This window comes from Mustela putorius, unplaced genomic scaffold, assembly GCF_011764305.1.
Source record: "Mustela putorius furo isolate JIRA1106 unplaced genomic scaffold, ASM1176430v1.1 tig00003988_pilon_pilon_pilon, whole genome shotgun sequence".
Taxonomy (NCBI): Eukaryota; Metazoa; Chordata; class Mammalia; order Carnivora; family Mustelidae; genus Mustela; species Mustela putorius.
Genome location: NW_025422127.1, coordinates 6,525,982 through 6,551,258, shown reverse-complemented (window position 1 = coordinate 6,551,258; position 25,277 = coordinate 6,525,982). Strand labels below are relative to the sequence as shown.

Sequence of the window (25,277 nt, the reverse complement as noted above, 5' to 3'; positions counted from 1 at the left end):
TAGCAGGAGTTCAGATTTGAATGCAGCTACTCTGGTTTTAAAGGCTATGCTCTTAATTAGTACATGGTCTTACTTTTTTAATGGACAGGGACTTCTCTTTGTTTATTGAACCTTTCAGCAGCACCCCCCACAGCTGATGGATCACTCCTTCTTGAAACATTTTATTTTTTGGTTTTCCATGCTTTCATCCCATGTTCTCATTGTATTTCCTCATGTGCTGGTATTTCCTTGCTGGTCTCTATTGCTGGCTCCCCATTTCAGACTGAGGTTTGAAGGAACTGTTTCCCTTCTACTCTTTTGGCAATCTTTCAAGATTATTTGGTTCAGTCTGTAGTTCAGTCTGTGATCACCTGTGAGCCTGGATTTCTTTTTCTTTCTTTTTTTTAATTATTTATTTATTTATTTGACAGAGAAAGATGACAAGCAGGCAGAGAGGCAGGCAGAGAGAGAAGAGGAAGCAGGTTCCCTGCTGAGCAGAGAGCCCCCATGCGGGGCTGGATCCCAAGCTCCTGGGATCATGACCTGAGCTGAAGGCAGTGGCTTAACCCACTAAACCACCCAGGCACCCCAAGCCTGGATTTCTTAAGTGTGTATCTGCACCCGAAGTCTCTTCTCAAAGCTCCATTTCACAAATGTTGCTGCCGATTTATATCACTACTTGGGTGCCTTTATATCACTACTTGGGTGCCTCAAATTTAACACTGACAGCACAGAACTACAGGTATTTTAACCCAACCCAGTTTTTGCCAAACTCCCTATTCCCAGGCCTTTTCTATCTGCCAGAACTACCCCCCTGCCCCCTCCCCCCCAGAGTTCATGTATAAATAACATACAATGTGATATTAGTTTCAGGTATACAATATCATGATTCAGCAGTTCTACCCATTAATCAGGGCTCATCATGATCAATGTGTTTTTCACCTTTTTTATCCAACCCTCTATCCACCTCCTCTTTGGCAAACACCAGTTTGCAGAACCATCCACTTCTAACTGCTCAGGACAAACTGAGGAGTGACCCCATTCCCCCTGAGGAGTGACCCCATTCCCCCTTCCCACAGAGCTCATGTTCAGGCTAATAGCAAGTCAAACCAGCTCTGCAGAGGACTGTTCCTAATCTGCTGCTTCTCCCCAGCTCTGCTGTTGTTAGTGTAGCCTTAGTCATCCTCTGTCCCCAGGCTCTTGCAGCCTCTTCATGACTGGTCTTCCTCCTCTCCCTCCTGCTTCTTCAACCCATTCTTTAAAGGCAGTCTGAGCAAATTTCTAAAGCATTTAATGAGGTGTCATATCTACCCAGAGTATTTCCCTTGTGACATGAGTAAAATCCAGTTCCTTTATTATAGCCTACCAGTCCCTACTCCACCTTCCCACATTTTTTTTCTTTTCAGTGTAACAGTATTCATTGTTTTTGCACCACACCCAGTGCTCCACGCAATATGTGCCCTCCCTAATACCCACCACCTTGTTCCCCCAACCTCCCACCTCTGCTCCTTCAAGACCCTCAGATTGTTTTTTGGAGTCCATAGTCTCTCATGGTTCACCTCCCCTTCCAATTTCCCTCAACTCCCTTCTCCTCTCCATCTCCCAAGTCCTCCGTGTCATTTGTTATGCTCCACAAATAAGTGAAACCATATGATAATTGACTCTCTCTGCTTGACTTATTTCACTCAGCATAATCTCTTCCAGTCCTGTCCATGTTGCTACAAAAGTTGGGTATTCATCCTTTCTGATGGAGGCATAATACTCCATAGTGCATATGGACCACATCTTCCTTATCCATTGGTCCGTTGAAGGGCATCTTGGTTCTTTCCACAGTTTGGCGACTGTGGCCATTGCTGCTATAAACATTGGGGTACAGATGGCCCTTCTTTTCACTACATCTGTATCTTTGGGGTAAATACCCAGTAGTGCAATTGGAGGGCACTCATGAAAGAAATTGAAGAAGACACATTTCTGAACACAGTTCCCTAGACCTCGCAATTGCTCAACCACGCCATTGCCACCCAGATGACCGAGACTGTCCTAGGAATACACCACACATTTCCCCATTTCAGCTCCCTGTCATTTGTTGCTCCTTCTCTTTGGAATACTCTTCCTTTCTTAGATCCTCATAATGGATGCTTCCCTCTCATCTCAGGTCATCATTCAGATGACCTTACAGAGGTCTTCTCTGGCCCTCCTAAAAATACACTCTCCTTCCCTCTTGCTTAATCTCTCTTTACTGCAGTTCCTTCCAGAAGCTTAAAATCTAGTTTTTTTTTTAAGCATTCACAGGGGTTTATAATTTGTTTTCTACACAGGAATATGACCTCTCTGAAGGTAGGCACTGTGTCCCTCCTTTTTATGGTTATATCCCTAGTACTCAGAACCATACCTGAGGTGTGATATTGACTCAATTAAAATGTGATTAAGTACGATACAAAGAGTTAGCATAATGACTTGTACAATATAATGCAAAACACTCAATAAATTAAACCAAACCGAATCATCCTTAGCTAAGAAAATATTTTCTAGAGCACAAGAGTCTGACTCTCAAACTTTTAACTTTCACAGAGATAGACTTGTATTTGAATCAAACACAGAGAAATCCCCATTTGTATCTACAGTGGTGGGAAAATCTTTGCGGCACTGGAAATGGTATCTCTTGACAGTTCAAGGATCCCATGTCAAAGTCATATGTCACACCCAAGTTTCTTGGTCTTGCATGGAGGAATGGACAATATGTGTGATTTTTTTCTCTCTTACAAGATCTAAGGAAGATGTCTAACCTGTTTGCACAGTAATATTCATCCTCAAGGGGAAGATTAATATAAATATATGATGTATTGATCTCTACAAAATGGGCCTCAATATGTCTGTATTATTAAATAATTTCAGATCTGGTTTTTATATCACATTTTAAAAAATTTCTGAAAGGATTATGTTTCAAAAGATATTTGATTTTAAACTTATTTTTAGCATATAAAACTTCTACTTTATTGTTCCAAAGTAGGGTTAATACTTTGAAGTTGAAATGCTACACCCACCCCCAAAAAAAGAAAGAAAAAGAAGGCAAACTAAAAACCTGCCCTAATGTGATAAGTGAGGTCCACAAGTCCCAAGTACCCAACCATTCAGGAGCCTTACTGCCAGGTTAAGTGACTGGGTGGGGGAAGCCTTGCAGCTTATTGGATGGGTCTCCCAGGCTAGATATAAATCCATCCACATTCTGGCTATGGTTGTTGGTGGCAAGATGGGAAGAAAAGATTTTAGGCTGAAACTGCCTGGGACTTCTAGGAAAATGGCAGCAATTTCAAGAATCCCGTTAGTTAATTCCCAGGGAAACTGGGCAGAGGAATACTGAGGAGATGGGTTCCACCCTTTACCTCCTTGCTTCCTGAAAAGAGGTTCCCTGTCTGGCTTCTGTGCTTACCCCTAGAAGAAAAACATAACCTTAACCCTCCCCTAACCCACCACTTTGAGAATAGGTCTGCTTTTTACACCATTGCAGGGCACCTTGTCAAAGGGTTTGCCTTTCTTTGATTAACATGTTGGACAAAAAAGTCATATGCAAATAAGTAGTGGTTTTTGATGATGCCACATATTGTCTCTATATTTCAGACTGTTTTACAGCTCATTCTAATCTGGTCACTAATTGTTCCTGCTTCACCAAGCATTTACTGATAGAAATGGTCCTTGCACATTTAGAAAAGAAATCAAATCTGCATTATGGAGTCAGCATCATTGTATTTCTAGTTTCATGCATGGGGGAATCTGTTATAGAGCTATATTTAATGTACATCTCATTATAAAGGGGGAGGAGAAGCCAAAGCTTTCTCAATGTTGTCTTATCTCTTATTTTTGTTTGTGCAGCTCATCATGTTAAAACGGGCACTTGCGAAGTGGTGGCACTCCACAGATGCTGTAATAAGAACAAGATAGAAGAGCGATCACAAACAGTCAAGTGCTCCTGCTTCCCCGGGCAGGTGGCAGGCACCACGCGAGCAGCTCCATCTTGTGTGGATGGTACGACTTCTTCCATTGCTCATGGTGGTCATATAGCTGGGGACTGGGTAGACCTGGAAATCCACTATAATACTGTTGACTGTGGTCAACTCTGAGGGATCATACCATAAATCATGTGCTTGATGAGAGATTATTGATCAGGGGGAGGGGCATTCTGAAATCTAAAATCCTCTAGAAGGAGGTCTAAGACCTTATTCAGTTTTATAACGAAAGGCATTCTAGGGAGGTTCCAACAAGTCCATGTGCTTCCTACTTTGATACCATCAAATACTAATTTACCAGTGAAAGGTGTGTGTGTGTGTGTGTGTGTGTGTGTATAAATTAATTGGGAAGAGAAAATAGAGGCTTAAACAGTATGATGATGTAAACCCATGGGTGGTTCCTAAGAATGAAAATATAAGCACCATACAGATAAGTGAATTTGTAATTTGACTTAACATGAAATATTGATTTTTATGGAGATCCATCAAAATGTTAATTTTTTTATTAGAGGGTTCACCTAATTACAATAGGACATACATCTTTGTATGGGTCTACTTAATTACTCTTACCATAAAAAATAATTTAAGTATTCCTATTAGCATGGCTCATTCCTTGTGATGATGGTTACTGCCCACAATTAAAAAAAAATTACATTAATGCTAATATTCTAATTTTAGCCTACTTGTGGGAAGTATTACATTAATTCTAAAATGTTGATTCTAAACTGGTAGTAGGTTCATTGTCTTATATATTTAGGTGAATCAGTGCATGCATATGTCTACGTAAGTTTCTTCCCACTATATTAGTTTTCATGAAGCCTGTACATTCACAGGAAAATATCCTTCAATAATGTGCTTCTAATTAACAATATTATTTGTTAAGAGGCTGGAGTTCATGTTCAGTGTTCTTTCCACAATAAATGAAAATTTAAAATAAAAATTCTTTTAGTCAGAAAATCTAGAAGGATTTAGCCCCTTTGGACAAAAAGAGAAGCATGCTTCAAAACCCAGTCTTCACCACTATTGGGAAAAATCGGTGTCCTTTGTTCTTCTTTAAAAGTGCACACAGAGAATTAACTAGCCCAAATAGAAAACACTGAATTGATTTTTTTTTTTTTAAATCTCCTGTAGCTTCAATAGTGGAACAGAAATGGTGGTGCCATATGCAGCCATGTCTTGAGGGAGAGGAATGTAAAGTTCTTCCAGATCGGAAAGGATGGAGCTGTTCCTCTGGGAATAAAGTGAAAACAACTAGGGTAAGTGGACAGCTAGCTTGGGAAAGCAAAAATGTCTCTGAATTCATAGACTGTGGACATGCACAGTAACATTGTTAAGTGATGGTTGTACAACGAAGAGTATAGTGTTCCATACTACACCCTTCCATTTTCTTCCTAATTCATTTTTTTTCACAACACATTTTAATTTTACTCAGAATAGCATCTTCTGTAGATTGCCATCAACTCTCATGTTATTTAATGAATTAATGTTGTGTGTTCCCCTTCATGAGACAGTGATGAGAAACCCCCTGAAGATGCATGTTAAATGCTGAGAAGGTGACCCCAATCTCTTATTCTTCTAACGGACAGTAATTTGAATATATTCTGGGGGAAAGAAAAAAGAATTTATTTATTACATGACTCAATACAATTTCCCAACTAAGAGTCTTTCATTTTTATGAAAGTAATTATTTTGATCTTCCTGATTTCTGGGTCAATAAATGGTTTTCTAATGGTTAACCTTGTAATGAGTTATGAAGAAGAGTTTCTAAATCTCAGGGCCAATATGAAAAGAATACTCTTCGGACAGTGATATATTTCAGCTTGCAATGATTGACTTCTGGGACATGGGAGAGAAGTGAAAATGGTTAGCTTTAAACTTTGATTTCCTAATTAGCTCCGTGGATATTCTGGATGGGCAGCATTTAAATTTTCTGTAGAATCAGCAAATGAAAGTTCTGTCTTGTTTTGCTATTTGCTTTGAGGGGAAAGCAGACTATTGATTAGAACTGGATAATTGGGGACTAGAATAGAATAATGATATAAGATTTTATTTTATAAAAAGTAACATAAGACCAGAGACGAGTTAACTTACCATACTGTTTCATAATGGCAGTTTTTTTTTTTTTAAACCTCTCTGGACATATTCAAGAGAATTATTTTTGAATCCTATCAGATATATAATTCAGTCTGTTGAATAACATGTTGATCACATTGGCTATTCAGACATACACAAAAGCAACTAAGTTTCTAATAGCAGAAATAATAACTTTATATTTTATCCTATTATTCATGACTCTCTTTGTTGGCTAAATGCTGACATACTTTTCCAAAACCCACAGAGTGCATGATCAGTTAATTAGAATAATTGTATTATTCAGTTAGCACATGATATAAACCATATTGATTTATTAAAAACAACCTTGGCAATATAAAATTTCCTTATAAGTTATTTATAGAATGAATATATTTCCTTTCCTAACACTATAAATTCTTAGTCCAAAATAGCACTCATGGAAATTCACTGAAGATCTGAGATTCTGAAGCAAATTAAAAAACAAAAACTACACTCTAAACTCTGTTTTTTATTACTTCAATGGACATGAGGAGGCTAACATTTATTGGATACTTAAAACATATGCCATAAACTGAACAAAGTACTTCATGTGAATGAGCTCATTTAATCCTCTTAACAGCCCAGTGAGGAAGATAATATTATTATCTCCTTTTTACAGATGAGTAAACCAAAGTTTCAAAACCTTCAGTGACTTCCCAAGGTCATACAGCCAATGAACAAGGAAGCCAGGGTTCAAACCAAGCAGTGTTATTCCAGAACCCAATCTCTTAACCTGCAGTTTAAACTAGATAATTTAACTTATTCTTAAGTAATAGTGAGGAAAGCTTCCTATCATTCTATTAATATTAGGTAGACCTTTAAAGTTATCTTTAACTTTCTGGATCATTGAAATGAAAAGGTCAAGACCATGTGATCTAAATTCCCACAGTAAATTGTGTAAGAAGTGCTGCTTCCTTCCTTACTGTGCCACATTTTCAGGGTCCAAACTTAAAATTCAGTCTCTGCAATGCTTCACATTTAAGTGGTTTTCATCATGTAATTAAACAAGATGGATGAGAGGCTGAGAACCTGTGAGAGAGGAAAACCATCATCTAGTTCCTCCCGTTCGTTTCCGTTATAAAGTGTTAGGCCACACAGAGTAGATTGTATTTCCTCTTTATTTCTTTATTTCTCTTTTGCTTTTAAGGGAGGACCTCCCTGAAGATAATGTAGAAAGGGCTCATGCCACCAGAAGTATTTTTTTAAATTTTTAATTTTTTATTAACATATAATGTATTATTAGCCCCAGGGGTACAGGTCTGTAACTCGTCAGGTTTACACATTTCACAACACTCACCATAGCACATACCCTCCCCAATGTCCATAACCCAACCACCCTCTTCCTACTCCCCCAACCCCCCACCAGAGGTATTTATTAAATCACTTTTAAGATTCCTTCCAACTCGGGGATGCCAGGGTGGCTCAGTTGGTTAAGCAGCTGCCTTCGGCTCAGGTCATGATCCCAGCATTCTGGGATAGAGTCCCACATCGGGCTCCTTGCTCTGTCTGCCTCTGCCTGCCATTCTGTCTGCCTGTGCTTGCTCTCTCTCCCTCTCTCTCACTCTGATAAATAAATAAAATCTTAAAAAAAAATAAACACAAACATTCCTTCCAACTTGGAGTCTGTAATTCTCATTTAGAATAAGGAAAAATCATCATATATAAGACCAGTGATCCTCGAAGACAAAGTTTCTTGAGTACAAAGTAAATTATTATCTCTTGTTTTCTTTACAAGAAAAAGGTTGTTGGTGAGAAAGAAGGTATATAGAGATTTCCAACTGAAGGGACGTTATGGTATTCCAAATGGCTAGGCAAAATGATAAGCAATTTGTGGAGTGTTTTGAGTGTTTCAGGATGATAAGCAATTTCCCTGAGGCCTCAAAAAACAAAGTCTCCAAGGTCATCAGGTTATTACACTTCTGCTTTCTCCACTGAAATAGTACAAAAAGTATAGGAGATACAAATTTTTGAAATAGCTCTGGCTAGTATTACTTTGTACACCGCGGAAGTGTTGGACAGAGGTAGCTCCTGCCCCACATAAATAGCAGCAAAATAATCAAGAAGAATTCTGATCATTATTCATTTCATTGGCATTATTGCTCCTTTGTCAGCCTTAAATAAGTTAGCCATAGTCGTGGCAAGCCAAGCAGCCACTGAAGCCCTGATTTGGCAGGTTTCAGCCACAAATGGGGAAAGTCCAGAAGTTAAGCATGAATAGATTACAAAGTAACCTAAGAGCTGCTCGAAGCCAAAAGCCAACTGAGTTTCTTATGCAAGATATGTTGGTCTTGTGGGATTATCACTGCAAGCAAAATGGCTCGAGAAATGATTAAAATTTGCAATAATGTACACCCTTCCTTTTAATTGCCCATATTCAATCTGGAGTGCTCCAGTAAGCCGAATGTTAGAAAAAAAGCAGTCAGCCAAAAACAGCAATGAGACTTGCTTAGCCTCAGCAGAGATGTGGTGGTACTTTCCAGAATTGACTACAGATTATGGGCTGGGTGAATTCCTCATTTAAGACTAATTTGGAATTTACATTGTACTTCCTACTATAAATGTGAATTATATCCCCTTTCTGTCTTTGTACCAGATTCAAGAAGCTTATTATTCTGATCCCATTTTCTATTTGTCCCAACAAGGGAGAAAAGGCAAAGAATAAGAAAACCCTTGCTGGAATATCAGTATTTTGCAATCATGTTCTTCAGTATCCCAAACATTTAATTGGGAGGGAAAGGAGGATGCAACATTTGTTTCCTGAACATTATTTCTTACCTTAAAGGTGGAAATTTAGGACTGGTTATGATCTCTGTAACCACCTATTGTATTACTTTTAAGAACTCCAAAGTTAAAGTCATGAAAGCCCTTTGATTTCAAACTCACTTTCAAAGATAAATAATAAAGAACTTTTCAAAGAGTCATTAATAAAAGAATATTCTTTCCAGTGTGAAAGAGCACATAATTATACACTAATTATATAATATGAAAGTAGCAGGGGTGAAAGGTGCTATATAGAACTTGTAAGATTTGAGAAAAAAATCTTTGATAACATTGTTGGATCCTTAGCAAAAATAGACTCTGATTCATTTCTTTTAGTGTTTTGATATTCTTTCTCTGTGAAACATCTCCTAAAGGAAGTCACATTTTGATTTTAGAATTCACAGCTCATGGCCATGGCTTTGGGTTCCAAACACCAATGGTCATTCAGTTCTTAAGTCTGGTTCTTCCCTAAAGAAAGATGACCTTCAGAGTATGCAAGAGTCTGTATTTTCATTAGATATTTCATCTCAATGAATCACATAGAGATGTGATTAGGTCCATTTACTTTTCATATACTTAAGACATTTTCTGGGTAATTTTTAACTAATTGGAAGTCTTTCATCTTTACTAATTTACTTAAAGTGCCTCAAGCAGATTAGAACTCTATTTTTCTAAAATCTCTTCAAGTCTAAGTGGATTTTAAGTGCATAAAATATGATTTCATTTTAGTGAATAATGCAAAGAAAATCAACAGGTATTAAGAATTTCCTATGCATAAACATCCTGTAATAACAAAGCTCTTATTATAATCAAAGCAACAAAAGCATATATGAAGGCATTTACTTAGCTTGTAGAAAGTGTATTGCAGGTATTATCTTATTTAATTTCCAAAACCACAGTAGGCACTAATGAGAGTACAAAGATGTATGGCATGGTCCCTGCCAAGCAGGCATATGCCCTAGAGTGGGGGAATGAACACTGTACAGTTGCATTATTCTTGTTATCCATATGCAGTCCACTGACAACACTGGAATCATGGATAAGTATAAGAGTAACATTGTTATAATAATGGGGATAGTATAAACCTTTAGCTCAGCCTCCTCATCTGCAAAATAAATGAGGAGATTGAGTTAGATTCAATTTTGAGTTCCTTTAACCAGGATTTATTTTTTGGTTCCATGTGCCAAGGACATTTTTAACTTCCTTTCCAGCTAAATTTATACGACACTAATAACTGCCTAATCTTAGAAGATAGATTAAGTATTTGGGTTTTTACTCCTTTCCCCAAGGGAGAAAAGAAACAGCATTTTAGGATGCTTTACTGATTAAAGCCTCAAGGCATCCTCTTCCAGATGCTGCTGGATTTTATACTAAAACTCAGTGACTGTTCTGTGATGGGGCGAGGGGTGGACCTGAACACTGTCCAGGGGTACTATTCCAACCCCAAGGCAAAAAAAAAAAAAAAAAAAAGCCCCAAAATAAAACAAATAAAACAAAAAACATGGAGCAAGAGGAAAAAGTTCATTTCCTCACCTTAAGATGGTGCAATTTGTGTGAATTCTTCAACCATAGCGCTCTCTCTTGCCTTGGAAATTTAATCACAGACTCAGGATAGTATAGTTCTTTCCTGATCAGCCCTTTCTTAACAGACAAATTCACCATTCATTTGTCTTCATCTCACCTCTGGTCAAGCCCTAAATTGCCTCCTGGTCCACAGCACAGAGAACAGTGACCTTTTTGACCCTTGTTTTCCAATTATTTTGACAGTACTTGCAGTAAGAAATACATCTTATAGTGTGATCCAATGTGCATACACAGACACATATACATCCCTCACTGAAATTAAAATTCTAATTTTTTTTTGTTTTATTTCCTTCTTTCTTACCTATCTCAACCCCATAAACTAATTTCATGACCTGCCTCTGTGTTACAACGTGCATTTTGAAAACCAGTACTTTAGGCAGTGGTAGCCAGCCGCCACTAGCTTGCAGAGATATAATCTACTGATTACACCATTTTCAAATCAATTTACCTCTTACATTTTTAATATTTTTTTTTCTATGTTTTGGGGTAAAAAAAATTCTATCATTTTGTAAAATATAGATTTCATTGGAAAGAATGAGTATACTGTGTACATTTATTCATTCAACAAGTATTTATTGTCTGTTGTGTTGTGAGGTGCTATTCTAGGTTCTACAACACAGCATGAAGAAAACTCCAAGATGGGGATCCGTGCCCTCATCGATTATATATCCTCATAGCGTGTATTAGTTTTTGCTTGCTGCCTTTGCAAATTCTGGGATTTACCGTTACATTCATTTATTCTCTGTAGGTAAGACTGGGCCCCAGCCTGGCTCCATGTCCCTCCGCTCTGGGTTTCACAAAGTTGAAAATATGGGGTGTTTCATCTTTTCACAGCAGGGCTGTGTTTTTCTTGCTGGAGGCTGTACAGGGAGAATTTGCTTCTAAATTCATTCAGGGTGTTGACAGAATTCTATCCCTTGTAAGAGCAGGAATGAGATTTCTATTTTTCTGGTAGCTATCATCCAGGAGCCTCTCGCACCTCTGTCAGAATGTCTGCTCTCCTGTTCACCCTCATTCCTTTTCAAGCTGGCCGTGACATGTGGAGTCTTTCCCATGCCTTGGATCTCTCTGCCCTTGTACGTGCTCTCTTCTGCCTTACTCTTCTGCTTCTGAGGGCCAGGTGATCGTCTTATGTGAAAGTCAGCCAGTGAGCAACTTTCATGACTTTGCAAAGTCCTTTCACAACAGTATTGAGGTTAGTGTTTATTTCAGTAATGGGACAGAAGTTTCTAGAATTCTACCTATCACACAGAGGGGGACAAAAATAAGTGGGTGAAGTAGATAGTATGGTAGATGATGATAGGTGTTATGGAAGAAAGGAAAGGCTGAGGGAAATGGAGAGTGCTGAGCAAGGGAGCTTGCATATTTGCCTGAGGTTTTGCAGGAGGTAGGGGATGAAGCACATGGCCACCTAGAGGACAGGCTTTCCAGATAAAGGGAAGAATAGATACAAAGGACCTATCCAGGAGCTGTTGTGGGAATCACACATTCACAGGACAGCAATGATGCTGGTGTGGCTGGAGTGGAATGAGCAAGGGCAACTAGTTGAATTTAGAATTGGAAGGGTCAGAGGAGGCATATCACAACTGACTTAAATTTTTGTCCTGAGTACATAGAAGAATGAAGTTTCCAGTAGGCAAAATGGAGACAACTGTGGGAAAAGTATGGGAAAAGTATGTCTTATGTATTGCATTAATATCCACTAAGTCTAAGTCCGTTTTTTTTTTTTTTAAAGATTTTATTTATTTATTTGGCAGACAGAGATCACAAGTAGCCAGAGAAGCAGATAGAGAGGGGGGACCCTGGTGAGCAGAGAGCCTGATGCAGGGCTTGATCCCAGGACTCTGAGATCATGACCTGAGCCCAAGGCAGAAGCCTAACCCACTGAGCCACCCAGGCACCCTAGGTCTAGGTCCTTTAATGGAAAATTAAATGCAGTAAAATGTCTTGAACTTCATGTTTATTAAGAGTAAGTAAAAAGTTTTTACTGTAGTAGCAAAGGTAGATTTGAGTGACACTGATATTAGAAAAGATTTAAAATCTCAAATGGTAGGGACACTTGGAAAAGTATTTAAGGCACTATATAATTACTATGATAACATCAAGATTTTTTTAAAGAGATGTGGACAGAAATGAATTAATATATGGAAGGGTTTTTTCTCAACTAGATAATGAGCTCATAGGTAGGTAGGTAGAATAGGTTTCCACGCAGTAGCACTAGTAAAAGTAACATTTAAACCTGGTGTTTCAAATGTAAGAGCTGCTTACTTAATAATTTAATGGGGCCAGGAGTGTCTCCCTTGGTATTTCTTTAGAGAGTTATTGGAAATTAAAGTGAAGACTTAAAAAAATATATCAACAAGACTATATTTCCAAAACCTGGCCTATAGTTTTACAATTAAAATAAAAAATGGGCAACATACAAGTACTTTGAAGTTCCTTTAAGTGCTTCTATAGTTTCTGAGCCAGGTGTTTATTTCTAGGCATTATTATGAATATTGTGATTATAATCTTCTAATTAGTTGTGAATGTTCACATGTTGTAATAGAATCTAGTTTGGGGATGGCAGAACTTCATTAGCAACTGTGAGGTACATCTTTAGGCTCTTGCTTATGTCTTGGGAATTAAGTGGGGAGGTAACATCTCTTTTTTTTATCTGAGGGCTGAGGATTAAAATTATGTTAGGGATATATTTTTAACCCCGCAGAGCTTGATATTTGTTCAGAGGTAACTATTCTTGGGAGCAACAATACTCTCATCTGTTTTTGGTCATCTGGCATGCCTTAATAAAAGAACAGTACCTCATGGGACTTGAAGAGGATAATGGAAAGTTCAAGGAACCTTAGCGGGTGGAGGTTCTATGTCTTCTCTTCCTATGGTTTGGAGAGGATAATGGAAAGTTGAAGGAAACCTAGCTGGTGGTGGTTCTATGCCTTCTCCTCTTCCTATGGTGAGTGACAGTCCTATGAAGAACTATCAGTAATCTTCCCTCATGGTTCTTTCTCTCCTCTATCCTTCATACATTTTCTATGGAATCTAAAACTCATACTGATTTCAGATCCAATTTCATTTTCTTACTATAGACAACAGGATGAAAGTATAGCTGAAAAATAAAAGATAATTTTCCCCCAGACTCAGAATTCCAAATGCTTTATGAATGGTGCTGAGATTGTATAGGGAAATAAAGCTGGGGCCTAATTCCCGGCTCTCTCTATGATGAGAGTGAATCCCACCTCCTTGTTGTGCAATCTACCGCTGAATAATGGAGAGTTGGTTGTGAGGTGTGTGTAATACAAAAGGCAGAGTCAAGCTTCACTCTTTCATGGTCAGACCTCATGATCAGTACCCTCATGGGGTACTCAGTAAAGTTCTTGATGCCAACTTTTAGTGGGCTAGGAAAAAATAAGAGGCCAATCTAAAGAACTTTGTGGATATTTACTTCAAATAATAGAAGCACTAGGAGTAACATGTTTTAAATTATTTGAAGATCTATCATATTAAAGAAAAAATTAGACTTGTTCTTTGTGGCCACAAGGAATACAATTAAGGGCAAGGAATAACTCCTGTGGTGTCAGCTGTAGGTGATGCTAAATGGGTTGCCTTGGGAAATAGTATATTCCTCATTTGTGGAGTCCTCAATTTATGACTTAAAGGATATGCAGAAATTCAGAGTTGGCTAGTTCACTTTACCATAACAAAACAACAGCTTGTACAAAGGCACAGAGGTATAGAAGAGCCTGTCTTGGCTCATGGAATAGAAATCAGTTCATGGGATAAACATGTATCTGGGGAGTCATGGCCACTGAGTTTAACAGTCTTCTAAAAGCCAGGCTAAAAGATTTGGATGTTATTCATTATTCTCTAAGAAATTATAAACCGCTGAAGAACCTTGAGAGAAAAGGGTCTGATTCACACTTCAGAAAATCTATTTGTCTGCCATGTGTCAACTGCAAGGAGTTGAGAAGAATGTGAGAAAACAGGCCTGAACGAAGATAGGAAAGCGACACCCTGAAAGTGAAATCAATAGGGTTTGGTAATTCATTAACTATAAGAATTCTGTAAAAGGGAAAATTTCCCAAAGACTTCTACTTTTGGCCTAGCCTTTATGGTGATATTAATATTGATAAGGACATAATGAGATAAAGATATCTAGTGGACAGTTTAATATACAGTCCTAGAGATGAAGACTGAAGTTTGGGAATTGTTATCCCCTAGATGATGGGGAACTGATGGAGAAGGCTGTCTTAGAAGGAGTATGTTGAAAGAGAAGAGGACCAAATACATTTTAGCAGGTAATGTACAAGAAGGTGTGAGCTGAGGAACAAGAGATGTGCAGAGTGACTGGAAAACTAAAAGAACACAGAGTTTGAGCAAACGCAGAAAGAGAGTTCCAAGGACCTGGGCTATTGATTGATATAACAAATACATAGAACCTACCAGATAAAGTGGACTTTAACTTCTTTCTGAGCATGACATTTGTAAAAATTATTAGAAGTTCACACTCCATTAGTTGAATATGATTTACTTTCATATTCTTAAAACTTGCCTCCTCGTTGGATGGTGTCATTGGGAACACATTGAAAATACTGTACAATGTGCATCTCTTTAAAGTAAAATGCAGTATAAGAGACATTTAAAAAATAAGAATAGCATGCCTGAGTAGCTCAGTCATTTAAGCTTCTGACTCTTGGTTTTGGCTCAGTGATGATCTTAGGGTCCTGAGATCAAGCCCTGTGTGGGGCTTTACGCTCAATGGGTAGTCTGCTTCAGATTCTCTCTCCCTCTGCCCCCCTTGCTTTTGTTCTCCCTCACTCTAAAATAAATCTTTAAATAAAACAAGAATATAGTAGAATTAACAAGCTCCATTCTAGGGGAGCTTGTCTATTCATGTGTTCATTTACTCTGTAAAGATAAATTGCATGTCCGATGTGTAGTCATGTGCTTGATGTTGTGGTAGGCTTCAGGTAGACAAATTTTAAAAAATCATGGCCCTTTGATGTCTAAGAGTTCATAGTCAAGTAGACACAAAGTCAGTAAATCACTGTCATGTACAGAAGTGGTAGAACAGAGATGTGTACTGGTGTCATAAGAGTACATTGACAGTTTAATACTGCATGGTCCACAGCCCTCCTAAAACTCAACGATAACAGATTTTGATGCCATTCAAAGGCAATTTACTCAATTTGTCTCTTTAATATATAGTAACTAAAGACTGAACTGAATTGTATCTGAGGGTATACTATCATAAGAAAACAAAGCTTTTTGGATTAGACTTTTAAGTCATTTTAAAGTCTTCTACCAGTTACAAAATGGGAGAGGGAAAGAAGGATTTTATGTAGGGGCCACAGCAATAACTACTTAAATGAAAAATACTTTAAAATGGTGGCCATCAAATAAGAATACTGGAAACCTACAACATTGTTCAAATTTATTAATGCTTTAAGCTTATAAAACACTTCCAAAGGGCGCCTGGGTGGCTCAGTGGTTTAAGCCACTGCCTTCGGCTGAGGTCATGATCTCAGGGTCCTGGGATCAAGTCCCTCATCGGTCTCTCTGCGAGGCAGGGAGCCTGCTTCCCTCTTCTCTCTCTCTCTCTCTTGCCTCTCCGTCTACTTGTGATCTCTCTTTGTCAAATAAATAAATAAAATCTTTAAAAAGAATACTTCCAAAAATCATTAATGTATATTAAAAATTAGTCCCTCATTTGAAAAGGTATAAAACTCACATTCCCAAATTAAAACAAAGAAGAATTTATACTAAACATTTTATACTAAAACAGGGAATTCCATTTCTAATGATGTTTAATACTGAACTTGTTAAAGATCAGAGTTACTTAGCTGTTGAATGTACTCTCAGCTCTTGTGATTCAGTATTATTGGGTCTTGCTCCTATATTAAGCAACTGTGTTGGCTTTCCATGATTTATGGTGGGATTAGCCCGAAGTCAATAAAGGGCTATTCTGTTGAGGTTCTACTTACTGTTGACTACTCTATCTTTTATTGCTTATTCTCTTCTGGTGGCAAACATATTTACCTTCACTTTGAATCTCTTAGTTTTCTTTTAACAGGACTGGGAAGAGAACAGGAGTGAGAGACAAACTTGGTAATACCAGACAGTGTAAATTCATTTTCAAAGGATATTTGAAAATAATTGAAGACAATCTCTACTTTGCAACTTTAAAATAACCTATTCTTGAAAGGACTGTTGGAATACTTGTAGGGAGAGTTGATCTGGTCAGACTGTTTCTAGGATTCATATACCCAGATGCTTTTATTTTATCTTGAAAGAAATAAAATTGAACATTCTCCACAGACACTTTGGCTGATAGTCAGAAAAATTTAAACAGGTATCATGATTAGAAATCTCAGCCTCCAACTTCAATTACAACATATGATTGATTTGTGAGATTACTGAAGGCAAATGTCTGGCAGAGAGTCAACCACTGTTTGAGATTAAATTTCACAAGTGAAATCAACTTGTTGAGAGCACCCTTGCATATATAACATAGATGTGAACTATTTGCCTCCACATTTTAACTTTGAGGATTTCTGATAGGAGCGTACGGTTTAAGATGAAAGCTATTAATGTTAACTTTTGACCAGTTGACATTTCGCCTATATAGTGGCAAAAGGAGACCCTATTTAGTGAAGTTCTATCACATTGCTATTTGATACAAAAAGTGTCATAGCATGAAGGGGAAGTATTCCTATCAGTGGACTAAGAAAATCTAGAGTAGAATTATTTTTGGTAGTACCAGGAAACTCTCACAAAGGGTTCAGCCTTCTGAAGTTACTGAGATTCCAAAAAGATAAAGACACTGTCAGGATGAAACAGGTGATTTTCCACTCACCATAGTCACTCGTGGTTGCTGTGTAATGATGTCAAGGTCCCCCATGCTTCATAAACCTACTACCATCCTTTGATTTCTTCTTCACTGGGGTTCTCTTAGCCTCATCCTCACAAATGTATACCAACTCTGTCTCATGATGAATGTTTACAGAGCATGTTGTGCTCTTCCAGAATGCTGCTGAGTGAGTTCTGCTAAAATGAGGACAGGGTATTGATGGTGCCATCCAGTGCTTATGCATAATTAGATGTATGTCACTTCTGTTGAGTCTTGCTAATGATTTCACTTATCTTTTACTTTGGAATAGGAATACTGGATTTTCCATAGCATTTCCCTTTTCTCTTGTTATATAGTGCAAAATAGGAGTTCTATAAACCAATCATGAAAATAGACTAATCTCTGTTCAAAATGCAGATGTCAACTACCTCTTAGTAGGTTTTATAAGAGGAATGGTTATCTTAGGATCTCAAGTTTCACTAGAGAGCAATTTAACAAGTATTATAGCTGTTGCTTATTCATCAGATAAACTTGTTTATTCACAAGGTGGTAAAGTATAAGAATTGTATGTTCAGAAAGTCAAAGTGAAGGACAAGGAATTAGTTGGTGTGACAGGTAATCTTGTCTGTCAACTTGTCTGGGCCACAGTGCTCAGATATTCGGTCAAACATTATTCTAGATATTTCTGTGACAGTGTTTTTAGATGTGATTTACATTTAAATTAGTGAAATTTGAGTAAAGCAGGTTGCCCTTCATAAAGTGAGTGGACATTGTCCAATCAAAGTCCTGAATAGAACAAAAGTCTGACCTCCTACATCCTAATACACTTGGGAATTTTATTTGCAACAGTATTAAAAAATGGAAAGAAAATATAAGATAGCAATTATCTTGATAGTACCTGTCTTTGGATGAGTGACAACTTTTGCCAGGTACTATGGTATATCATCTCAACAAAATATTTCTAATCATTATCACACTAGCGTTAAAAGCCTTATTATTCCTTAGTACAGATGAGAAAAAGAGGTTTAAGGAAATTAATTTTCCTGAAGCTACATAATTAGTAAGTGACAAAGGTCAAGCACAAATCTGATTTCAAAGTGTATACTCTTTCTAATGAAATATATTGTTTCAGAAGAAGTGGAAAATCTCTAGGTGCCATGTAACCATTACAGTGTAAATGTATCTTCTGTAATATTTTCTCAGAAAGTTCTAATACTGACATGTTATTTGTTCTTCAAGTGTTATGGCTGCATAGTTGATGTTCTTAGAAGAAATACTATGTTCAATGCTACATGCATCTATAATCATCCATGTACAGTTACAAGGGCTAAAGAACTAGGGCCACCAAAAAAAGGTTAGATATTTCTATAGTTAAAAGTCAAATAAGCTGATGGTAGTAGTTTTCACAAGGTATTATATGAGAAATTCTGGGGGAAACAATACCACTCATCAAAAGCCATCTGTTATACACATTCATAGGGAAGAACTTTTGTACTAAGATAAAAACAAGGAAAAAAGTCTTATGGATCTGATGAAGCATAGACCTCTTGAAGAAGACAGGGATGTAGAATTATAACCATTGCACCAATATTAAAGTGAGAATCTCTGGAGACTTGAAATGCACTGTAAATCACTAAAGTAACCTTTTCTCTAGGACTTTGAATTGCCAACTGTTGTATTTGCTTAATGGATGGTCTAGACAAAATTTATAATCATAATTCATTGAATAATAACTTCTTTTGATCAGATTTCTAAGTTAAACATTTGAGTAGATTCCTGTGAATTACAGAATTTTACAGTGCTGTTTATAAACTATTTCCTAAAATTTTAGGTATTGTACTTCATTTTGATGTTGCTTTGATAAAGATTTTTTTTCAGTTATCAAAATAATGTTGAATAACTTCTATATGTTAGGGTGTATACTAAACCCTGGTGATACATATATCAGTAAGACAGTCTTTGCCCAAGAGATGTTCCCACTTGTGATCTGATGGGATGAACTCTGTATTAGAGTAGGCTAAAAATATAAACAGATAAATAAACAAACTTCAGCTATCAGTAATTTAAAACAACAAAGATTTATGTCTTACTCAGGCTATATCCTCATCAAAGTGTCAATTCTGGGTCTTCCTCTTACCATAACCAAGACTGAAGTGCAGTGAAAGATAATTCTGGAGGGGTTTGCACTAGCAATTATATAATCAGCCCCCAAACAACAAATATGACCATAATTCTTGGTCAAAACTATTATGGATACACCCAACTGCAGTGGGTTCAAAAGTAGACTCTTTCTTTAGGGGTTCTGGCTCAAGATGAAATAGGAATATCCTTCATGGACACATCAAGTCTGTGGCTATATATGGTACGGTTTCTTTTTTAAATGTCTTATTTAAATTCAATTTAATTAGCATATACTCTATTCTTAGTTTCAGAGGTAGAATGTAGTGATTTATCAGTTGCATTCAATACCCAGTGCTCATTACTTCAATTGTCTTCCTTAATGCCCATCATATACTTATCCCATCCCCACCACTTCCCCTCCAGCAACCCTCAGGTTTCCTTATAGTTAAGAGTCTCCTGTGATTTGCCTTCCTCTCTGTTTTCATCTTACATTTTATGGAATAGTTTTTTAAACAAAACCTCAAGGCTGGCTTAGCAACTCCTACATGTTAAAGTGGGTAGGGGAAACTGGGACACAATCTCATTATAAACCCCACTCCTGGCGGAGCAACCCACAATGGGGGAGAGAACGCAAAGCCTAATATCCTCCAGAAGGGAGTTTTTACGCATGTCAGGAGCCCCAGCTTTTGCCGTAGCTGACCAGGGGATACTTCCTGATTGCCAGGCTCTGGCATGGTGGAGGTTCCTGGGTCCCATGGAACTATAACAATCAGACAGTTCTTGGCAAGCAACCACTCCCAGGGCATTGAACTGATAGCAGATTGGAAACACATCCTCTTTCTGTGAAAGAGGTCTATTTGCTTTATCTAGGAGTTTTGGCCTGAGGGATGGGCCTATGAAAGTGCTCTCAGGGAATGGAGGCTGGTGGGTAAAATCTTTATACTCTTCCTCTGCTTCGTTTCAGCTCACTGTGATCTCTCAGAAAGGATCTCAGAAAGGATCCTCATTTTTGTGATGGCCAGGCAACCTCCAGATTGCTTGGCTACAGTGGGCAAAAAGGTTTATACTTGTGGCACACAAGACTGTATATATTTGCATACTCTAAAATCTGCTGCTTGAGGATATGGCTTATAATCAGCCCGAATCTAGATATTATCCCCTTGGGACACTGATATGTTGTAGCACACCCTTAAATACTGGGAGGTAATAAAAATAAAGTAGGCTGCTTGGACAATCACATAGTTCTGAGAGACAATTGAGAGTTATGGCAGTGTTGAGCGATAAGGCTCATTTCCTACACAAGGCCACTCCTTCCAGATTATGAGAGGTGGTTGTTTCAGCTAATATACAGACACCAACACAGGGAGTCAAACAAAATGAAGAAATGAAGGAGTATATTCCAAACAAAAGAATATGATAAAAGTTTTAGAAAGAAAGTTAATGAAATGGAGGTAAGTTATATAATAAAATATTCAAAATAATAGTATAAAAATACTATTTGGTATAGAGATACCAAACTCAAGACAAGATACCAACTTGAGACATTGTGAACTTCAACAAAGAGAAAATATAAGAAGGTACCAAAGGGACATCATGGAACTGAAGAATATAATATTTTAAGTGAAAATTACACTATTGGGATTGAACAGCAGAATAGAGGAAGCAGAAGACAAATCAATGAACTCCAAATCAGGGCAGTGGGACACATCCAATCAGAGCAGCAACAAGAAAGAAAATAAGAGACTGATGGAACAACATCAAGTGGACTAACATTTCCATTACAGGGGTACCCAAGGAGAAGTGAGGAGAGATGGGAGAAGAAAGCCTCTTTGAAGAAATAATGGCTAAATACTTTTCTAACCTGAGGAAGGAAACCTTTATCTAGAAAGCCCAGAAGTCTCCTAATAAGATGAACTAAAAAGGACCTAACCCAAACACATTCTATTTAAAATGTAAAAAAATTAAAGGCAAGGAGATAATCTTAATAGCAACAAGAGAAAAATAACTTGTTTTGTACAGGGAACCCCCATAAAACTATCAGTCAAATTTTCAGCAGAAACTGCAAGCCAGAGGGAGTGGCTTAACATAATCAAAGTGCCAAAAGGTGAAGAAACAACAACAAAAATCTCTGCCAACCAAGAATACTCTACCCAGCAAACATTCAGAATTGAGACGATTCAAGGAGTGATAAAATTTTCCAGACAAGCAAAAACTAATGGAGTTTATCATCACCAAACTGGCTCTTGAAAAAAAATGTTAAAGAGACTTCCTTAAGTTGAAAAGGAAGAGTTCCTTAACTAGGAACAAGAAAAAATATAAAAGTATAAATCTCTGGTAAAGGTAAATATAAAGAAAAGGCAGTGCATTAGTCACTATAAAGCTAGTATGAAGGGTAAAAGACAAAGCAGTAAAAATAACTACAATACTTAGTTAAGGAACACACAAGATGCAAAATGTGACCTCAAAACCACGGAACAGGTGGGAGAGTAAAAATGTAGAGCTTTAGATAAGCTTATAATAACTTCAGTACAAACATAAAATAGACTGTTGGAAGTCTCATGGTAACCACAAAATTAAAAAAGGTATAAATGTACCACTCAATAAAGTCACCAAATTGCAAAGGAAAAAAGCAAGAGAAGAAAGGAACTAAAAAGCAGCCAAAAAGCAAGTAAAAAAAAAAATGGCAAAAGTCCATACTTATCAGTAACTACTTTAATGGTAAATGAGCTAAATTCTAAAATCAGGAGACAGAGTGGTTAAAAGAAATAAAAAAATAAGACTTATCTGTATATGCCTAAAATAGACTCACTTGAGACACACAGACTTAAATTGGATAGATGGGTACCAACAAAAGGCTGAGGTAGCCATACTTCTTACAGTCTTTGTTTGAAGGTCTATTTTGTCAGAGATAAGAGACAAAGGAGGGCATTACACAGTGATCCAATGAAAAAATATAACAGTTTGAAATATTTATGCACCCAACTAAGAAGTACCTAAAAATATAAAGGAAATTAATAGACCTAAAAGGAGAAATGAACTGTGATTCAATAAGTATGAAATTCTAATACCTCACTTTTACCAATAGAGAGATCACCCATAGAAAATCAATAAGGAAACATTAAACTTAACCTACATGTTAGGTCAGATGGTCATTACACTTATACAATACTTATAGCACAGTCTATTTAAAAAAAAAGTATGCACATTTTTCTCAAGCACACATTCTTCAGGATAGATGATATTTTGGAAATTCAGCAGTATGTGGATATTAAAAAACATGCTCCTGAACAACTAATGGGTCAAAGAAGAAATCAAAATAAAAATACTTCAAGACAAATGGAAGTCCAACATAACAAAACTTATGGAAAACAATAAAAAAAAATTCTAAGAGGGAAGTTCATAGCAATTAATGCCTATATTAACAAGCAAGATCTCAAGTAAGCAACCTAACTGTACACCTCAAGAACTAGAGAAAAAAAAATATCAAATGCAGACCAAAGTTAGAATAAAAGTAATAACAAAAGACAATAAAAAATATCAATGCAACTGATAGATGGTTTTGAAAAGATAAACAAAATTAACAAACCTTTAGCTAGTATCACCAAGAATAAAGAGAGGACCATAATAAAATCAGAAATGAAAGAGAAGTTAAAATTGAAACTACAGAAAGACAAAGAATAATAGGAGACTACTATGAGCAATTATATACCAGTAAATTGGACACCTAGAATAAATTTTTTAAAACCTATAACCTATCAAAACTGAGTCATGAAAAGATGAAAAACCTGAACAGACTGATTATTAGTAAGAAGACTGAATCAGTAATCAAAAATTTCCCTGTGAACAAAAGTCTGCTTCACAGGTGAATGCTACTAATGATTAAAAAAAGAATGAATACCAGTTGTTCTCAAACTTCTCCAAAAAATTAAAAAGCAGGGAATGCTTCCAACCTCATTTTCTGAGGCCAGCATTACTCTGATACCAAGACTAGATAAGAATGGTATAAGTGAAGAAAATTACAGGCCAACATCCAATTCTCAATAAAATGTCAGGCAACATAATTCAACAGTACATTAAAAGGATCATATGCTATGATTTTTTTTAAAGATTTTATTTATTTATTTTTATTTACAGAGAGAGAGAGAGAGTGAGATCACAAGTAGGCAGAGAGGCAGGCAGAGAGAGAGGGGGAAGCAGGCTCCTCACTGAGCAAAGAGCCCGATGTGGGGCTTGATCCCAGGACCCTGAGATCATGACCTGAGCCGAAGGCAGAGGTTTAACCCACTGAGCCACCCAGGTGCCCCTCATATGCTATGATTAAGAGAGATATGTTCTAAGAAGGCAAGGATGACTTCACATCTGCAAATCAATATGATACACCACATTAATAAAATGATGAATAACAATGATGTGATTTTCTCAACAGAGGCAGAAAAAGCTTTTGACAAAATTAGCAACTATATATGACAGAAACTCTCAACCTAGTAAAGGCCATATATGACAAACCCACAGCTAACATCAAACTCAATGATGAAAAACTGAATACTTTTCCCTATGATTGGAAACAAGACGAAGATGTCTTATCATCCACTCTTGTCACTTCTATTCAATATAATACTGGAAGTCCTTGGCAGAGAAATTAGGCAAAAAAGAAATGAAAAGAAAAAGGAAAGGAGGAAAGGAGGAGTAAAACTATCACTATTTATAAATGACATATTTAGAAACTCTAAAGACTTCACCAAAACTCTTAGAAGAAATAAATACAATAAAGTTGCAGAATACAAAATCAAGATACAAAAAACTCAGTTCTTTATATACCTAAAAAAATTATCAGAGATTTAAAAAAAAAATCCCATTTATAAAAGAATAAGATACATAGGAATAAATTTAACCAAAGAGGTGAAAGATCTGCACACTCAAAGCTAGAAGACATTGATGTAAGAAGAACAATTAGGGTTACACAGACACATGAAAAGATGCTCAAATCATTAATCATCAGGAAAATGCATGTCAAAAGTACAATGAGATACCACTTCATACACATTAGAATGGCATTATCAAAAAAATAACAAGTGTTGGTAAGGATGGGGAGAAAAGGAAACCGTTGTGGACTGCTGATAGGAAGGTATATTAGTATAACCACCATGGAAAACAGTATGGAAGTTCCTCAAAAAATTAAAGTAAAACTACCATATGATCCAGAAATCTACTTCTAGGTATTTATCTGAGCATTAATGCTAACTTTAAATGATATATGTATCCCCATGTTCACTGCAGGATTATTTATGGTATTCAAGACTTAGAAACAACCTAAGTGAGCATCAGTGGATGAACGTATAAAGAAAATGTGTTAAGGTGTAGGAACAGAGTAGGAGGACCCTAGGCTTGCCTCATCCCACAAATAACTAGATAATTATAAAATCATCATAAATACCCCAGAAGTTGACCTGAAGTCTGGCAGAACAAACTCCCCAACTAAAGGTAAAGAAGGGGCCACACAAAAGAAGGTATAAAGTGTGGAGATGTGGTTTGGGAGAGAAACAGACTGTGGCTGCTGCAGTGGGCAGGGAGCCACAGTTACAGAAAAGGGCGAGAGACAGACTGACACAGAGGAGGGTGCACAGGGTAAATGAATCTCCATAGTGACTGGCTTGGAAAGTGGGCCTGAATTTTGTGACTTCAGGCGAACAGTGAGGCTTAAAGCCTAGAGTGTTAATGGTCAGCAGGCTTGGCTGGGATATAGTCCAGAAGGCCTTGTGCTGATCCTGGAGAGAAGGCAGGCAAAGAATCCACAGACGTATAGAGGGAAGATGATTTGCTCTTCTCAGAGCATGTCCCAAAGAGGCAGCATTCCCAGAGGTCTCTCTGGGAAC

The 25,277-nt window shown here is 37.2% G+C and overlaps 1 protein-coding gene across 2 annotated transcripts in view; it reads left to right on the top strand.

The window, feature by feature from the left end:
• TAFA2 (TAFA chemokine like family member 2) overlaps positions 1–25,277 on the top strand; it is a 501,881-nt gene that overhangs the window by 438,207 nt on the left and 38,397 nt on the right. For both annotated transcript variants that reach the window (XR_006604254.1, XM_004766579.2), the window contains exons 3-4: positions 3,850–4,002; positions 5,115–5,239. Coding sequence is in view for 1 of the 2 variants with exons in the window: in XM_004766579.2 (XP_004766636.1) it covers positions 3,850–4,002; positions 5,115–5,239 (278 nt within the window). In the remaining variant the exon portion in view is untranslated. The remainder of the gene's footprint in view (positions 1–3,849; positions 4,003–5,114; positions 5,240–25,277) is intronic.